At 32.9% G+C, this 14,909-nt stretch overlaps 1 protein-coding gene across 1 annotated transcript; it reads left to right on the top strand.

Moving 5' to 3' along the window:
* Window positions 1-4,160: 4,160 nt before the first annotated feature.
* LOC127732249 (uncharacterized) lies at window positions 4,161-12,141 on the top strand. Its single transcript, XM_052241330.1, has 6 exons — window positions 4,161-4,416; window positions 5,784-5,888; window positions 6,578-6,796; window positions 7,274-8,327; window positions 11,818-11,933; window positions 12,079-12,141. The coding sequence occupies exons 1-6, from the start codon at window positions 4,300-4,302 to the stop codon at window positions 12,139-12,141; spliced, it is 1,674 nt and encodes a 557-aa protein (XP_052097290.1). The 5' UTR covers window positions 4,161-4,299.
* The last annotated feature ends 2,768 nt before the right edge of the window (window positions 12,142-14,909 follow it).

Below are 14,909 nucleotides of genomic sequence, written 5' to 3'. Positions count from 1 at the left end.
CAAAATTATGGTAAGCAAATTAAAAATGTATCTATCAAATGTACGATTAAAACTGTTTCAATATAGATGCAAAGATAATAATCATATTATTAATTTCTTCTTGAACATGCATGAAATACATGAATTTGTCACGACATAAAGCAAGTAACATTCAATCGATTGATCGTGTCTTGAATATGCATGAAGTACATTTTTTGCCACTTGACATTAAGTAAGCAACCATCCCTTGGTTTAGACAAATGCAGATATGGTTTCCATACATGTAGGCCAGTGAAATAAAATACATTTTCTTAACCCCTTTTGTTAGTTTTGGCCATAACATTTTCCCCCTTTTTGATAAAATTTAAAACTAAAAACAAAGTAATCGACTACTGTCATTCCAATTGCAATAAACTGCTTCGCTGAGCGCAGCTGGATACGCCCGCAGAGGTCTAACCCTGAACAGTTGGGGCAAAAATGGACACAATATTCAAGCTTGATACAGGTCTGAATTTGGATTGTAATTAAATATTTGACATACATCTATTATAGGTTTCTGAATAAATGTAGTCAAAGAACTTGAAGTTGGTTATATGAATTGAATTTATATTCAATTCAAGATTTCTTGCTGTTGTGCAATACACTGTGCTGTTGCGCAATACTTAGTAAATCTGTTGTCAGACTATAAACAAATAAAATTTATAAAATTCTAAAGGGAGCTTACATCAATAGATATAAACAGTTTACCAAAGATTCATTCAAATTGCTGAAAGCATTTTTGAGTTTTTGTCTGAAAACTGGAAAATCACCCCTTTTTTAATGAATAAACCCCATAATTCGGAAATGTAAAATCTAAAATTTTAAAGGGAGCTTACATCAATAGATATCAACAATTCATCAAAGTTTCATGAGAAGTGCTGAAAGCATTTTCGAGTTATTGTCCGAAAACTGGAAAATCCCCCCTTTTTTTCATGAATAAAACCCCATAACTCAGAAACGTAAAATCTAAAATTTATAAAAATCCAAAGGGAGCTCATGTCAATAGATATAAACAATTAACCAAAATTTCTTGCAAGTTGGTGAAAGCATTCTTGAGTTATTGTCCGAAAAACTGGAAAATCCCCCTTTTTTTAATGAATTAAACCCCATAACTCGGAAACGTAAAATCTAAAATTTATAAAAAACGAAAGGGAGCTCACGTCAATAGATATAAACAATTCACCAAAGTTTTAAGCAAATTGGTAAAAGCGTTTATGAGTTAATGTCCGACATGTTGACGACAGACGTACAACGGTATACCATAATACGTTCCGTAAACGGGCTTATAAAAATGATACTGAAAGGATGTTTGCTATTCTATTTCAAAATAACAATCTTTTTAAAAGACTCTATTAAATAATTAATATATCAGTTATCAGAACTGTAAAAGCAGAGGAAAATGAAGGATCCATGTCCTTGTTTTCCAGATAAAAGCCATAGACAATTTGGTGGGAAAGGACTTTCTCTCGATTTTCCATATAGTCAACATTGGCACCTTCAACTTTTGTCTTTTAACAACAATGAAAAAATATAATTTTCAAATATGGCTTTTTAAACAATATGTAATAAAATTCTGAATAGAAAAGTAGGGGTAAGTGGACAAAATTTTCAATGGCACTACATCGATGGATAAAAAAAAAGTATTATGAATACCCCGACAAAAAGTCAAAATCAAGACTAATTCATGTCTTAAATAATATTGTTTGTTTGCTGTCTGCCCTCCTGGGGCCCTAATTTGGTGAATAAAAATATTCTATTATGTACTTTTGTTGAAAAAAAAAAGTTTGATATAAGGGAATAGTGTCTGGAACACAAAATGGCCCTCTGCTTTAGTAGGAAATTAAACTGTATTCAGTACATGGAATATAATATAAAAAAATTAAACACACATCAACAAGAAATAATATAATACATATACCTGTTCTGTAATTTGAAGATCTCTGATCCTTTTTCTTATCATGAATTCTGGAAACAAGTCTTTTAAATCCCTGTCTGTAAGGGACATGAAGATATGTCCATTAATTTTGTTTTCTGAAAGGAAATCATTTATATATGTATATGAAGCTAATAAAATTTGTGTCAAATGCAAGGCATACATTTTTTATGTGCTGTTCCTCAGTTTATTATTTGAAAACATCATATTAACACTAAATACTGTAGATAGGTTCTATTATCATTATCCGGAATTAAGGATTGGGTATACATTTTTACGGTTACTAACAGAATTAACACGTTGGATTTAAATATAAAACAAGAATGTGTCCATAGTACAGGGATGCCCCACTGGCATTATCGTTTTGAATTCTATGTTCAATGGACCGTGAAATTGAGGTCAAAAATCTATTCTGACAAAAAGTAGAAAAACCATTTATGCAGTATAATATTAAAATAAATGAACTTATTAATCCTATTTATGTTTTACGATTTCGTACATCATCATTGTTTTTACTCATTCCAAGCTTACTATTATTTTCAAACTTTGTTGTGATGACAGGGTAATCTCTTTCATAACAAAATGCTGTTTTTATTATTATGAACAATTAATGCTCCAAAACAAGCCATGATTTTTAAAAACTTCCTAGTGTTTTATGAAATTTGAGAAATAAATATGATCTGAGTAAGTTTATTAAACGTTGATATTTTTAATATGAAAACTTTTTTATAAAAGTTAGGACAAGGTATCAGGTCTGTTCGCGTCCAATACACTTTCGCACCTCGCATGTTCGCTCCCTAGGTCTGTTCGCACCCAATTTTTTTGGATCAAATTCCAGTTGAATTACTTGATTTTTTATACCACTGCAAAAAAAATTTTGAGATCCAAAGGGTCCATAATTAAACTTAGTTTGATTTCATCAAAAATTAAATTATTGGAGTTCTTGTATAAATGTATACTGAATCTAACTGTGTATTAATGAAAAGTTATAGCAATATGTTCACTAACCAAAACATTTATCTTACAACTCGATTACAAAATTATTAAATACAAAATGTCTTACTATACAAATCCTTGATAAAACCATAAAAAAGGTGTGAATGTGAAGGGTGCGAAAGTGAAAGGGGGCAACCGAGAATGGGCACGAATGTGTTTTCGGGCGAACAGACCCAGATTTTTAGAACGAAACCAGGGCGAACAGACTCTATGGTCAATGAACTCAGAGGGAACAGACCCAGTGTTAACATGTAGGGCAAAATGACCCTATACCCTATTGGGCTATTCCGGAAATATTCTGTCCCCCCTATGGCAGTCTGTGCCAAACTGTTAGGGTTTGCCTGACCGAAAAAAAATTTGATCTTTAATACTATCTATTCAACCAAAAAATCATAAAAGTTCTGTCTGTCCGAATGACTTTTTGTCTGACATTTTGTCGGTCAGACAGAGTTTGGGATACACTGCTATGGAAGACATAAGATGTAAAAAAAAAATCCATGGAAATATTTTTCACCATTACAAAAATTTTCTAAAATTCTAGATTTTAAAATTTAATACCAGATTCTAACCCTGTACAGTTGTTGCACCCATTACATTATCTCATTTGTTTTTGTTCCTGCAAATACACAATAGTTTCTGTTAATTTTTTAATTTTGGAGTGTATCTGCGTTATGGAAATTTTGACTGCAGATAATAATTTAACCACATAGTCATAGACAATAAAGAGATTATACCATTAATTATCCGGAGTCCTTCGTCAAAGTCGTCTTGAGTATTTTCTTTGACCCACTTCAAAAACATCTCAGCGTCTAAACATTCTAGCTCTTCCATCGTTACTGTAACGAGTGTGCCTGTACGATTTTCTGCAGATGGACAATGATATGATTCGGGAAATTATGGTGCTTGAAAAGAGCGGTAACCGGTAGTTCTTTATCGCAAAAAAGCTTTACTCTTAATATATAACGGATTTAATTCAAACAGTCGGATGATTAAGAATGAAGTTAGGAACGATAACCCTAGAAATATCGTAGTTTGAAAAAACTGAAATGATGATTTGAAATGCCTCTTAAATGTGTTATTTGCAATTCATTTTATGCATTAACACTGAGACTACTTGTTTATCACATACGAAACGAGCATTGTGATGGAACTTTTCGTATCTCTTGCAACGTAGACGGCTGTCCAAATATATATACAAGAAGTAATTCTTTAGAAATCACCAAGACTCGCTTGATTCTGTCGGTGACAGACCAGTTTCACAGACAATACAATTTTTAAATCAACAATCATCAGGAAATGAACTACACAATGGTACACGATCAAGGACATCTGAGTGTGACTGTGAGAAAGAAATGGAAATTGACAATGCCAATGACCATGATGACCAGAACATACAGTTACCACAAACTGAAATTGAAGCACACAATGAGTTACCAGCTGCTAATCTGGCTGATCATAATGCAAACGAGGTACATTTTTCCAATTATTTATTTAACTATGTGAAATCTTATTAATCACTGAATTAATTACCTGTTAATAATCTGTTCAATTAATTTATACATTATAATAAAATTGAGAATGGAAATGGGGAATGTGTCAAAGAGACAACAACCCGACCATAGAGCAGACAACAGCCGAAGGCCACCAATGGGTCTTCAATGCAGCGAGAAACTCCCGCACCTGGAGGCGTCCTTCAGCTGGCCCCTAAACAAATATGTATACTAGTTCAGTGATAATGGACGTCATACTAAACTCCAAATTATACACAAGAAACTAAAACTAAAAATGATACAAGACTAACAAAGGCCAGAGGCTCCTGACTTGGGACAGGCGCAAAAATGCGGCGGGGTTAAACATGTTTTTTGAGATCTCAACCCTCCCCCTATACCTCTAGCCAATGTAGAAAAAACAAACGTACAACAGTACGCACAGTAAAACTCAGTTTAAGAGAAGTCCGAGTCCGATGTCAGAATAGGAAACAAAAGAAAATAAACAAAATGACAATAATACATAAATAACAACCGACTACTAGCAGTTACTGACATGCCAGCTCCAGACCTCAATTAAACTGATTGAAAGATTATGTCTTCATCATATGAATATCAGGCACAATCCCTCCTGAGGTTTAGTATTATACCGTCATAAAATATATGAGAAGAACATAACCCGTGTCATGCCAACATAACCCGTGTCATTACATACATTTTTTAAGTTCTTTTGTTTAATGATGGGGGGGGGGGGGGTTGGGGGTCGCAGGACCTTTTTCGGGACATCAGGATAGGGTGTTTTTAAGCTCGGGATTTCGGGATTGATCCTTTCAGGATCCGGGAATTCTTCTTTCGAATTTCAGGATGTCGGGATTTAAATTTTTTTTAATTCGGGACCTCAGGATTTCATGTTTTTAAGCACGGGATTTCGGGATCAGGACCCCTCCGACCCCCCTCTTATATGAAAAGCCCTGTAAGAGGGCAGTAATGCCTTTTACCGTCAGGCATCAATCAGCAATTTTTAGCTACCGTTTGCGTCAGATTGGTGAAAATTTTACTCTGATTCTTAAAATGTTACCGTTATTCATCAAAATATCCTTCATCCTTATGGCGCTTCGTCATAAGACTTAAATAATTGTAAGCATTATTTTTTGGGAAAAAAATTTAATGCGAGTCGTCAAAATCAGTCAAATTTTGTATTGTCTAAAAGAAAGTGTACATTTTATCGTCATGCACCATAAATTACTGTTATCATCATTTGGGCAAGCATTTTTACTGTTGTTCATCTTAAGGTACCCCAGTATACTACACTTCTGAACAAGTGGAATATTTACTCTTTTGTTTTACAGGTGATAGAACAAGATCATGAAGAAAGAACATACAAAGATTTTCACCAGAAAGAAAAGCCTATCAATTTTATAGTAAACCTGAAAGAATTTCATGGTGTTAAAGAAGTAAGTACTGTAAATTCAGAAATTATTGCATGCATTTATAATTGCGAATTTGTAAATTTAAACTTACATGCGATTTTAATATTTGCGATTCTTGTTTTATTTAAATGATTTATATAAAACACTTCAAAATGCGACTTTAAATTATTGCTATTATAACCCTGTCGCATTTTTTGCAATAATAAAAACATCGCAATAATTTCTGAATTTACAGTTGTTAAACTCTAAATGAACATGTTTTATACTATAGGATACATACAGCTGAGCACTATAAATAATGTTGATATAAAATTTAGGAGATGTGGAAGAATTGCCAATGAGACAACTTCACAGCTTTCAACAATGTGAAAAACCCATTCAGTGTGGTTGGCTATGAAAGGCCCTGACATGAAAAATATGAAATAATTCATTTGAAAAAACTAACAGTCTAATTTATAACATAACAATTTAAGAAAAAAACATATATGACAGACATGTCCAACAACAACCACTTAACTACAAGCTACTGACTTGGGACAGGGGCCAATATCTTAAAAAATATTAGTTGTACTATATACATGATATAAAGTTGAATTCTTTGATTCATTGTTTTTACGTCATGCTGGCTAACAAATTAGAATATGTTTATTTAGTAGTATATGGATAATGTAAGCGGACATTTGACTAAAATTGTTTATTTCATTTAATTTTAGACTACAGCACATACAGTTGCAACAGGTGTGGATAGTTTTGTAAGACAAACAGTTGACATTTTACAACATAAAATCAAAAATACTCTGGAACAAGCTGGAATTGGAGCAGACACTGTTCCTGGACTGCAACAGCAGTTTGATGACTTTGAATTACCATTTGATGGGTTACAAACTAAATATGCTAGACAGAAATATATAAAACAGAATTACTTTTATGTGGTAAGTTTTCTTATTACTATCAGGGCATAATTTTTTTAATGTACATACATATATATTTAAAAAAAAAAGGGCAAAATGTATTAAAGGGAGATTCAAACTTCATAAAATTAGTAGTTGAAGAGAAACTTGCAACAATATGACAAAGCAAAAATTTTTGGTTGATATTCAAGGAAGCACTTATTATATATAGGCAATTCATTCTACAAATAACCAACACAGACATATGTACAGCTAACTCTATTTGAATACGACGTTACAGTAACGTAATAATATTTTCATATTAGCATGATAATATAAGCTGCATATGACTTTTTTTCAGAAAGTATGGAATTCATGTAATCAGGTGCTTTATCTTCCTACTGTAAGAATGTGTAATGACCACTAATTTATTCTTAGTACATGTATACGAACTTCTCACTTTTCTTATATTTATTATTGACAATAATTTCATGTTGGCTTTTTTTGCAAATTTTCCAGGCACCTGAAGAAGTTGTACTGGGTGAACAACTGAAGTATGTTTTACGAAACAAAAAAAGAGTTTTGGACGTAAAGGAGGATAAATTTTGGTATATACCAATATGTAAAAGTATTGAGCAACTGTTGCAAAATAAGGACATATACAGATTAGTATTTGATAAAAGAACACATCCGTTTGATAATAACTTTTATTGTGATGTATCTGATGGTTCAATTTTCCGTGAACATGCATTGTTTAGTGTTCATCCAAATGCTTTTCAAATTTTGTTATATTTTGATGACATTGAAATCTGCAACCCACTAGGAAAAAAAGCAGGAGTTCATAAATTGGGAGTCTTTTATTACAGCTTGCTCAATTTACCCTTGGAATATCGTTCAAAAACGCCATCAATACGCTTAGTTGCAATAATTAAAAGAAAAAACATAAAAACTTATGGAATGAATACTGTATTGCAACGGATAAATGATGACTTGGTAGCTTTTGAGAGTGGTGTCCTAATGAACTTTAATGAACAGCAGACTCTTGTAAAAGGTGCATTGATCGGTTTTTGTGGAGATACCCTTGCTGCCCATGAATTTGCAGGCTTTAAAGAAGGAGTTGGATTTGCCTATCAGAAATGTAGACATTGTGAATGTACATTTGATGTTATGCAGGCTCACTTTGCAGAGAAAAACTTTATCCTACGATCTTTACCAAGGTATGATCAGCAAGTAGAAGAAATGTTAAATGCTCAAACTATTGGAATGAGAAAACGATTATCATCAGCCTATGGCATTACAAGAAGGAGTACTGCACGTGACTTTCCTCATTTTAATTTGATCACTATGATTCCGGAGGACATCATGCACATTCTTTTTGAAGGAGTCGTAATCTATGAAACAAAACTTGTACTTGCTAAATTGTTTGATGATGGCCTTTGCACAATTAAACAGTTGAATTATGTAATTGAAAACTTTCCTTATGGATATAAACATAAAGAATGTAAACCAAATTGCATACCAGAAAAACTGTTTGATGATGATGATACTATGACCTTGAAACAGTCATCATCAAGTATGATTATATTCTTTCGTTTGTTACCAATATTTTTGGTCAAGCAATTAAATGTTGATAGTTGTAATGAATATGTACATTTGTTGACAGAACTTTGTGAAATAGTTCAAATAATTATGGCACCTGTTATAAGTGTGGAGACAATTCAGATGTTGAAAGTTCTTATTCCTAGTCACCTTAGACAATTCAAACATTTGTTTCCAGACCAAAATATTATGCCAAAGCAGCATTATATGGGACATCTGCCATACATTATTGAAAAATATGGTCCGCTTGTACGTGTATGGTGTATGCGTTTTGAAAGCAAGCACCAGTTTTTGAAGGAAAGCGCAGGAAATTCCAGAAACTTCCAAAATCTTGAAAAGTCTTTATCAGAGCGTTCAGCCATGTATGAATGTGCTCTTAATCTAAGTGATAGTTACCATCCAATTTTTCAAAATGAATTAAACATTGGAAGATCTCTACCATCTGATTTAAGAGAAGGAAAAAACACACTTAATGCATTTTTTGGAATTGAAATAAACAGTATTAAACACTTACATTATATTTCATGGATTGTTATAAATGGTCAAAAATTTATTTCCAAGAAATGTGTTGTTGCATTTGGTGAAAGTGATGGTCTACCCGAGTTTGGACAATTATGTACCATCTTGGTCACACAAGAAGAAAAAAATGAAAATCTAGAACAGTTTGTTTATTTTGAATTAAAAATGTTCCAAACAATTTGCTTTGATGAAGCAACCCAGTCACATATTGTGAAACCACCTAGACAAGAACATAACACTGAATTAGTTAGAGTCAGTAGTATATTTGTACCATTTCCTCTTCATGCATATAAATTAGATGAAAATGTGCATATTCCAGTGACCTATGACATGACAGATGTAGTAAAACAGAAGAAAGGGTCTTTATATTGTTTGTAAATTAAAAAAAAATGCATACTTTCATGAGGTAGTTGGTTGAAAGATAATGTCATATACCATGCATGTATACATGTACATTGTAAATAGCTCTTTAATACATATTACATTAAAATACCAGTATGATGCAATATAACTGAGTTTTTGACATGACTTTATTTACTTTAAAGATGTAAACAGTATTATCATTATTATAAGTATAAAATAAGTAGAAGTTGTTCTAATCATGCTAATACATGCATTGTATCAATGAACATTATGAATTTCTACGTTATGAAAATAGAAGATGTAGTATGATTGCCACTGAGACAACGTTAACCCTCCATGCACAAGAAACGAAGTGACATAGAAATTAACAATTATAGGTCATTGTACAGCCTTAATCAATGAGCAAAAACCCATGTCATACCTCATAGCAAGCTATAAAAGACACTGGAATGACCATTCCAAAGAGAAAATTAACAGCCTGTATTTATAAGCAAAACAATCAATGAATAAAAAATATGATATATACAGCATGTAACAAACAACAACCACTACATGAATACATGGATTACAGGCTCCTGACTTACATAGGACAGGCACATACAGAATGTGGCGGGGTTCAACATGTTAGAAGTTGCTAACCCTCCTCTTCTATACAGTGGTGTAACTGCATGCACAACACCAAAACAAAATATATGCAAAACAATGAACAGTATCAAATATGAGAAACGGCAAAAACGACAACCACTCAATTATACTTGCAGGCTCCTGGATGACTTAATTGCTTGGGACTTGTACTTGAAGAATATGGAGGGGTTAAACATGTGTGATGGGTCAAACCCTCTGCATGTGCATGACTAAAACAAAACATTTTGGATAATTACTTAGTGATAATTGCTAAGTAATTTAAATGGTTCGAATATGATTAAGAAAGATAATACATCACTAGTTTTAAGTAATTCTAAGTATATACATTACTCAAATTAAAGTTGCTACAATTACTTAGGAAATCAATCTGATAAACCAAACAGAAAATTACTTAAATTTACTTAAAACAATGGCTTTTGAAAATTGTTAGTAATTTATTTACTATATACAAGTAATTCAGAATTACTTAGTAATTTCAAACAATTATCCTATCATATTAAGTAATTGGTAATCAATGGAAGTAATAATATTACTTGATTTAAGTAAAAAAACATTACTAAGTAAACTTTTTTTTTGAGTGTATAGAGCAGACACGATCTTTACCATAAGACATGGGGTTGTCAACTAAAACCAAAGTTTTTGACCTTGACCTTTGACCTAGGAAGTTGTATATACATTATGACACACCCTCTGGTGTTGGTTAATATACATATCAAGTATAAACTTTGAAATCATAACGGTTCTCAAGATATAGAGCGGACACGATCTTTACCATAGGACATGGGGTTGTCAACTAAAACCAAAGTTTTTGACCTTTACCTTTGACCTAGGAAGTTAAACATACATTATGACACACCCTCTGGTGTTGGTTGATATACATGTCAAGTATAAACTTTGAAATCATAACGGTTCTCTAGATATAGAGCGGACACGATTTTTTACGGACGGACGGACGGACAGACGGAAGGACAGACGGACGGACAGACTGATCACTATAGGGCAGCCGCCATTCGGCGGGGCCCTAATTAATGTAAAGTTTTGTTGTTTTAAACATAATATCTTGAAATATTGTCATGAAAACAATTACACATAAAAAAGAAATGGTGTCTGTGGATGTGGATTTGAATTGAAAAAAAAAAGACCAGTACTTAAAATAGTTTAACTTGACCTACATGATGTTCATGATTATGACTCTACAAGTGGACACATCGCGTTTTACTTTTTTTATATTTATTTATTTATTTGTTTGTTTTTAGCTGATTCCAGATGTAACTCAGTACAAGTTTAAGGCTGCAAAGAAGCACTGCAAGGAGTTTGGAACTGGAGAGCCTGTAATGAAAACCAAACAGACCAGGGAAAATTTTGATACTGATCAACTTGAACACTTCATTGAGTTTATAACTTCTGGACACATTATTAAGGATCAACCGTTTGGAGAGAAGACTTTGAAATTAACAAATGGGGAAATTATAAAAATACCTAGTGTTATAAGAAGTCTTGCCCCTTCAACGATAATATTACAATATACAGCTTTATGCAAAGAAGAAAATATCAAACCATTAGGTAAGGTTGTTTTAAATGTATAAAAAAGAAACATAATTGAATATAATGCAACATAGAAAAATTTAGCATAATTACCAATATCTTAACAGATTACAGAAATATAATTTCAGAGATAGAACTATAAAAAGTAAGCAGAGATTTCACATAAAATATGATCTGAATAAGAACAAATTTAGGTTTACAGATAGAGATAAAAAATATAATTAAACAGTTTTCTTAGACAAGGACTTTCAAATTCAATATAAAGTCAATAATAAAGTAAGCAGGCGAGACATTTCAACATACATCTTCTTGTGTTTTTTATTGGTTTGATTTCAATTAATTTTACTAGTCATATATATGACTTGCTTCTTAAATTAAATCTTTTTATTCAGGTTCTAGTACATTGTACAAACTGTTAGAAGACTGTGCAGCATTAGTTAGGCGTAGTATTGAAGGTCTGGACAATTTTGTAATGGAAGGTTGTAGGGCCTTCAGAGATTTAGAGTCTGTAGTGCATAAACTGGGATTGAACAATGCTGAATCCAAATCTGTTCAAGAAAATCTGCAAAATGCCAAGCGATATCTGAAGTCTGAGCTTAAGGTTTGCACACTATCATTTTCAAATTTTTCAAATATGAATTTTATATTTGTAGTCCCAGGAAGACATTGAAAATAATAGAAATTGTTTAAATCTTATTAATGTTTCATTTTCATGAATCAAGTTTATGAAGCATAACTCTTAAGTCAAAAACTGGTTTCAAAATATGATTCCTGAAAATTATTAAATGTTTTATACACTGCTTTGAAACTTGAATTAATTTGCCTTCCAAACTGTTTCAGGTACACACAAGTAGAGAGTGTCAAGTTGGAGATCATTGTTTGTCATTTGCACTAAGTTCAACTGAGCTCCCATTTAAAAGTTTATGTGAGCATAGCCATGACATGTTAAGTGGAGACTGAAAACATTGATGCAACCCTGTGTGTATTTTAGCCTAGACGCCATCTAATTATCTGTCGAGTTGACCTCACGAAAACCAACGATGCCCATATAAGGGATATAAACATAAATAAAGATATAAATAGATAGCACAACTCGTGCAATTGGATTCTTCTAGGTTTATTTAATTTCATTTATAGATTAAAAATATATGTTAATAATCATTTCCACCTGTATAAGAATGATTATTTTGAGGATCGAATCAGTCAATTAAATGAATTACATTTGTTTACTTTCAATGTTGACATTCTTTTCCTTTAAATAATCTAACATGCACACTGTTCATGCGTTATCCAACTCTATCTGAGGGGTTAAATTGAAGTTCACAGGAATACGGATGCAATGAGGTCGAATTATTCACTGGCAAGTGAATAATTCATCATCAATATTTATTTGCTTATTTTGACAAAATTACACAATACTGGCTGCTAAAAGCGAATTATTATTTCACTATTCCACTTTCATTAATGATTGAACAAAAAAAAATCATATTTTATATTTTCTTTTACATCTCGTAGCTAGTGCCCCTTTAAACATTCGATGAACACCGCAATATTTGGCCTACTTACTTTATGTGCCTCCTCGCTGTACCAACCTTGCACGTACATTTAAGTGTTATTTTTTTCTCTTCACTTTACGAGACTGATGTTACCGATGAACAGTTTGACCATTTCTATACTGTCTAGATTGTGTTTACTTTTGTTTACGCAGGGACATATTACTGTTCCCAGGTTTACGTTATAAAATGTTACTTCGGTGAATATGTGGCACCGTTTAAAAAGTCAGGACCCTTTTTCCGGGACACACTGAACCCATAATTTTAATCAAAATTTCGGAATTTTTATAGTTTACGCAAATTTATTTGGATTGTCGCAGTTGTACTATTTGTAAAACTAAAAATTCGCATATATAATTTTGTTATGCATTTATTATTTTTGTGATGTATACATGAAACTATGTATTCCCATCGAACTTATTGCCCTGAATTATTATGCAACGGGGAGTTTCATGCAAGTGGTTGGTGACACGGTCGGGGTAGATAAATCATGCATCACTAGAGTTTCCACAGTTCTTGCCTCTAAACACTTTCATTAAATGGCCATCAGAAGACAGAAAGCGAGAGATTAAAAATGGTTTGTATGAAAATGGTGGATTTCCAGGAGTTATAGGTTGCATTGATGGCACCCACGTTAGGATCCAGGCACCTGTTCCAGATGAACCGTCCTTTGTCAACCGCAAAGGATACCACAGTATAAACGTTCAGGCTATATGTGATCATGAGGGTAAATGTAACACTCAACGTGACGGTACCCAAATTGCACCTATTTTGACAATTAGTTTAAAATTTGCTTTCAACAACAGATACTCAACCTTTAATACAGGTAATAAAATAAACGTTTCAACTAATATTTTTTTTATCCAGAAAATATCAAAAGCGGACAAAAAAAAACAGCAAGTGGTTTAGAAAAATAAAAAATTCCTGTTACAGTCAAAAGAAAGAGAACATATCATTGCTCCACTGTCCTGAACATGCATGAAATAATTGCCACTGCACGTTAAGCAACCAACAATCAATCAATCTTTGCTCAAAGGTGGTATTTTATAAATAAATGTGTCCCCAAGGGTGACTGGGGAATAGAAATATGGTCACCACAGGTGTTCTTCCGACCGGCAGTAAAAGCCTTGCCAAAGTGGGGCGTCCGTTTGTCTGTGCGGGATGTATCAAGTACGCAGCCACGTCCGGTCAGAATGGGGACGTTAAATCCGATGCCTCGTGTAGAGAGAGTGTCACGCTCTCTGCACGTTAAGAACCCTTGCAACAACTATTTGAGGGGTCCGTAGGTGGCCTGTTGCAAGGCTAAATTTCTGTCCCTATCCAATATACCCTCATTTCCCGTGACAGTCCAAATTTTCCCGACCTGCAACCCAGATGACCTCTTTTACCGGACCTACCTGTTGTACTTATTGTTAATTTGTTCTCGTCCTGAACATGCATGAAATATTTGCCACTGGACGTTAAACAACCAACAATCAATCAATCAATCAATCAATATAAATAAATGTTATTTCTCGGTTTTAATTTAACTGCACTTTAAGAAATATGTGCTGCTTTTGCTTTTCGGTTCTATATGTAGAAAATCAAGCAAACCGCTCATATAAATTATGCTGTGAGCTGCACCAAATAAATTAAGTACAATGCATGAAAAATAATTCAAATTAAAGTTATCAAAACTAAAACCAACCCCGTACGCTACGTCACAGCATGTGAATGGTTAGTGTGTATTTGAATATATACTAGTCAACAAAAGAAACGATACAAGGCAATGTATTTTCGATATATAATGAAATTGGAAACACTGTACCGAGGTAAATAATTGACCTATTGGTCTATTTTTTGCAGAGTGTTATATATAATTATTCTCTCATCAATACCATTGTTTTAAGGCAAAAAAAAACGAAAAAGAAATTTGGAATTTTTGTTATTTC

The sequence above is a fragment of the Mytilus californianus genome, unplaced genomic scaffold, assembly GCF_021869535.1.
Source record: "Mytilus californianus isolate M0D057914Y unplaced genomic scaffold, xbMytCali1.0.p SCAF_23, whole genome shotgun sequence".
Classification (NCBI taxonomy): domain Eukaryota; kingdom Metazoa; phylum Mollusca; class Bivalvia; order Mytilida; family Mytilidae; genus Mytilus; species Mytilus californianus.
Note: the sequence above shows the minus strand (reverse complement) of the source record. Positions and strands in the feature narration are given on the sequence as shown.